This window comes from Phalaenopsis equestris, unplaced genomic scaffold, assembly GCF_001263595.1.
Source record: "Phalaenopsis equestris unplaced genomic scaffold, ASM126359v1 Scaffold196341, whole genome shotgun sequence".
Classification (NCBI taxonomy): Eukaryota; Viridiplantae; Streptophyta; class Magnoliopsida; order Asparagales; family Orchidaceae; genus Phalaenopsis; species Phalaenopsis equestris.
Genome location: NW_018216290.1, coordinates 1 through 1,497, shown reverse-complemented (window position 1 = coordinate 1,497; position 1,497 = coordinate 1). Strand labels below are relative to the sequence as shown.

Sequence of the window (1,497 nt, the reverse complement as noted above, 5' to 3'; positions counted from 1 at the left end):
AATATTAATTATTGTTGGCCATTGCCATTACCACCACATAAATAACTAAATAAAGATATTTTATTTCATATTAAAATAGAAACAAAATTAAATGAAAAGGGAAATTTAAAAATAATACAAGTGATCTCAAAGAGGCCGTAAGTTTTTTAACCTCAGCTTATGGAGCTCAACGCCATAACATTTGAACGAGGTATATTCAAATACAGAGGGCGGGATTTGCATACATACTATACAGTTTTTCTGTATTTGTATGCCTAACTTTAAATTTTAATATTTACTTACATAATCTTTTAGAGTCATAATTACATCATATCATATACATAAAAAGGTGCATTTACTTTAGAAAGTTATTAATGGTATTTTTATATGATGTTAAGGATTTTGCTGTTACAGAAGTGAAAATCAAGTTTTGGTGTGTGAATATATAAATATATAAGAATTGTGTGTATGTGTATCCTCGAGTAATTATTACACAGCATTAGACATTTTAAGTCATGGAAATAAAAGTGGAGCAGGATTTTCCTGTTCTTCTCTACAAATCATGAAACATTACTGCTTGAGGTGGTTGAAAATGCTAGAAGATTTTTTTTTTTTTCACCACACTGAATTTTAATGCTTTGATATCTGCTTTTAAAATTATCATGCATAACATCAAGAAGCATACTTTTTATGTTTATTGTACTGCACCTCTTCGTTTCCTGTAATAGACTGAGTGGAAGAAACAGAAGTAGGAGTGGAGCAAAATTTTCTCTGCTTATTCATATCTTGAAAGATTAACGCTTGAAAGGCTTGACAATGTGACAAAATACTAATTTAATTTATGGTTGTCTTCGAGCTTATTTGATGTGATATCATATTTAACATCAGGAAGAAGCATAATTATGAGCTTATGGTAATTTGCAGCTTCAAGATGATACTCGGTCTATATCAGAAGAAACTGAAGTAAAATTTCAAATATCGAAGGGCACATTGGGAACAATCGTAAAGTCACTTTACTTGATAAGGGAACAGTTATCAACTCCTGTAAGTTCTGTGACCATATTGGTAGTGTTTATGTGATTGGATCAGCTAGCTGACATTTATCAAATGATTGATATTATTTCAGGATGATACTTCAAATGAACACGAACAACCACCGCAAGCTGGGGCAACATAAAAAATTACACATATTAGGACGCTAGTGAAATAATGCTAACTGATTTACTGCAAATGCACTTTTGTTGAAGAATCTGAATCGTGAATCTTAGTATCATATATATTATGTTTGCTTTCTTTTATAGTAGTAAGGTTCCTGTCAAAGCTGATTTATTGAATTGCTCTTTGTTTAAGAAAGTGTAATTGCACTTTTTATTCTTAATAATAGCAGAAATTGGAGAAATATATAAAAATTTTAATTGGGAAAATATTTTTGAATGTTTATTTTAGGCCAAAATATTTTTGTTATTTTTACAACTGGAGTTGTAACTCTCACTGAGCAGTTATTTCACTTTTTATTTA

General features: G+C 29.8%; 1 protein-coding gene across 1 annotated transcript; it reads left to right on the top strand.

The window, feature by feature from the left end:
• Window positions 1-903: 903 nt before the first annotated feature.
• LOC110035134 (COMM domain-containing protein 9-like) lies at window positions 904-1,374 on the top strand (the record flags this gene model as incomplete). Its single annotated transcript, XM_020739374.1, is given in 2 exon segments — window positions 904-1,023; window positions 1,106-1,374. Coding segments are annotated over 2 exon segments (171 nt in total), but the record flags the coding sequence as incomplete, so codon positions are not given.
• Between the last annotated feature and the right edge of the window lie 123 nt (window positions 1,375-1,497).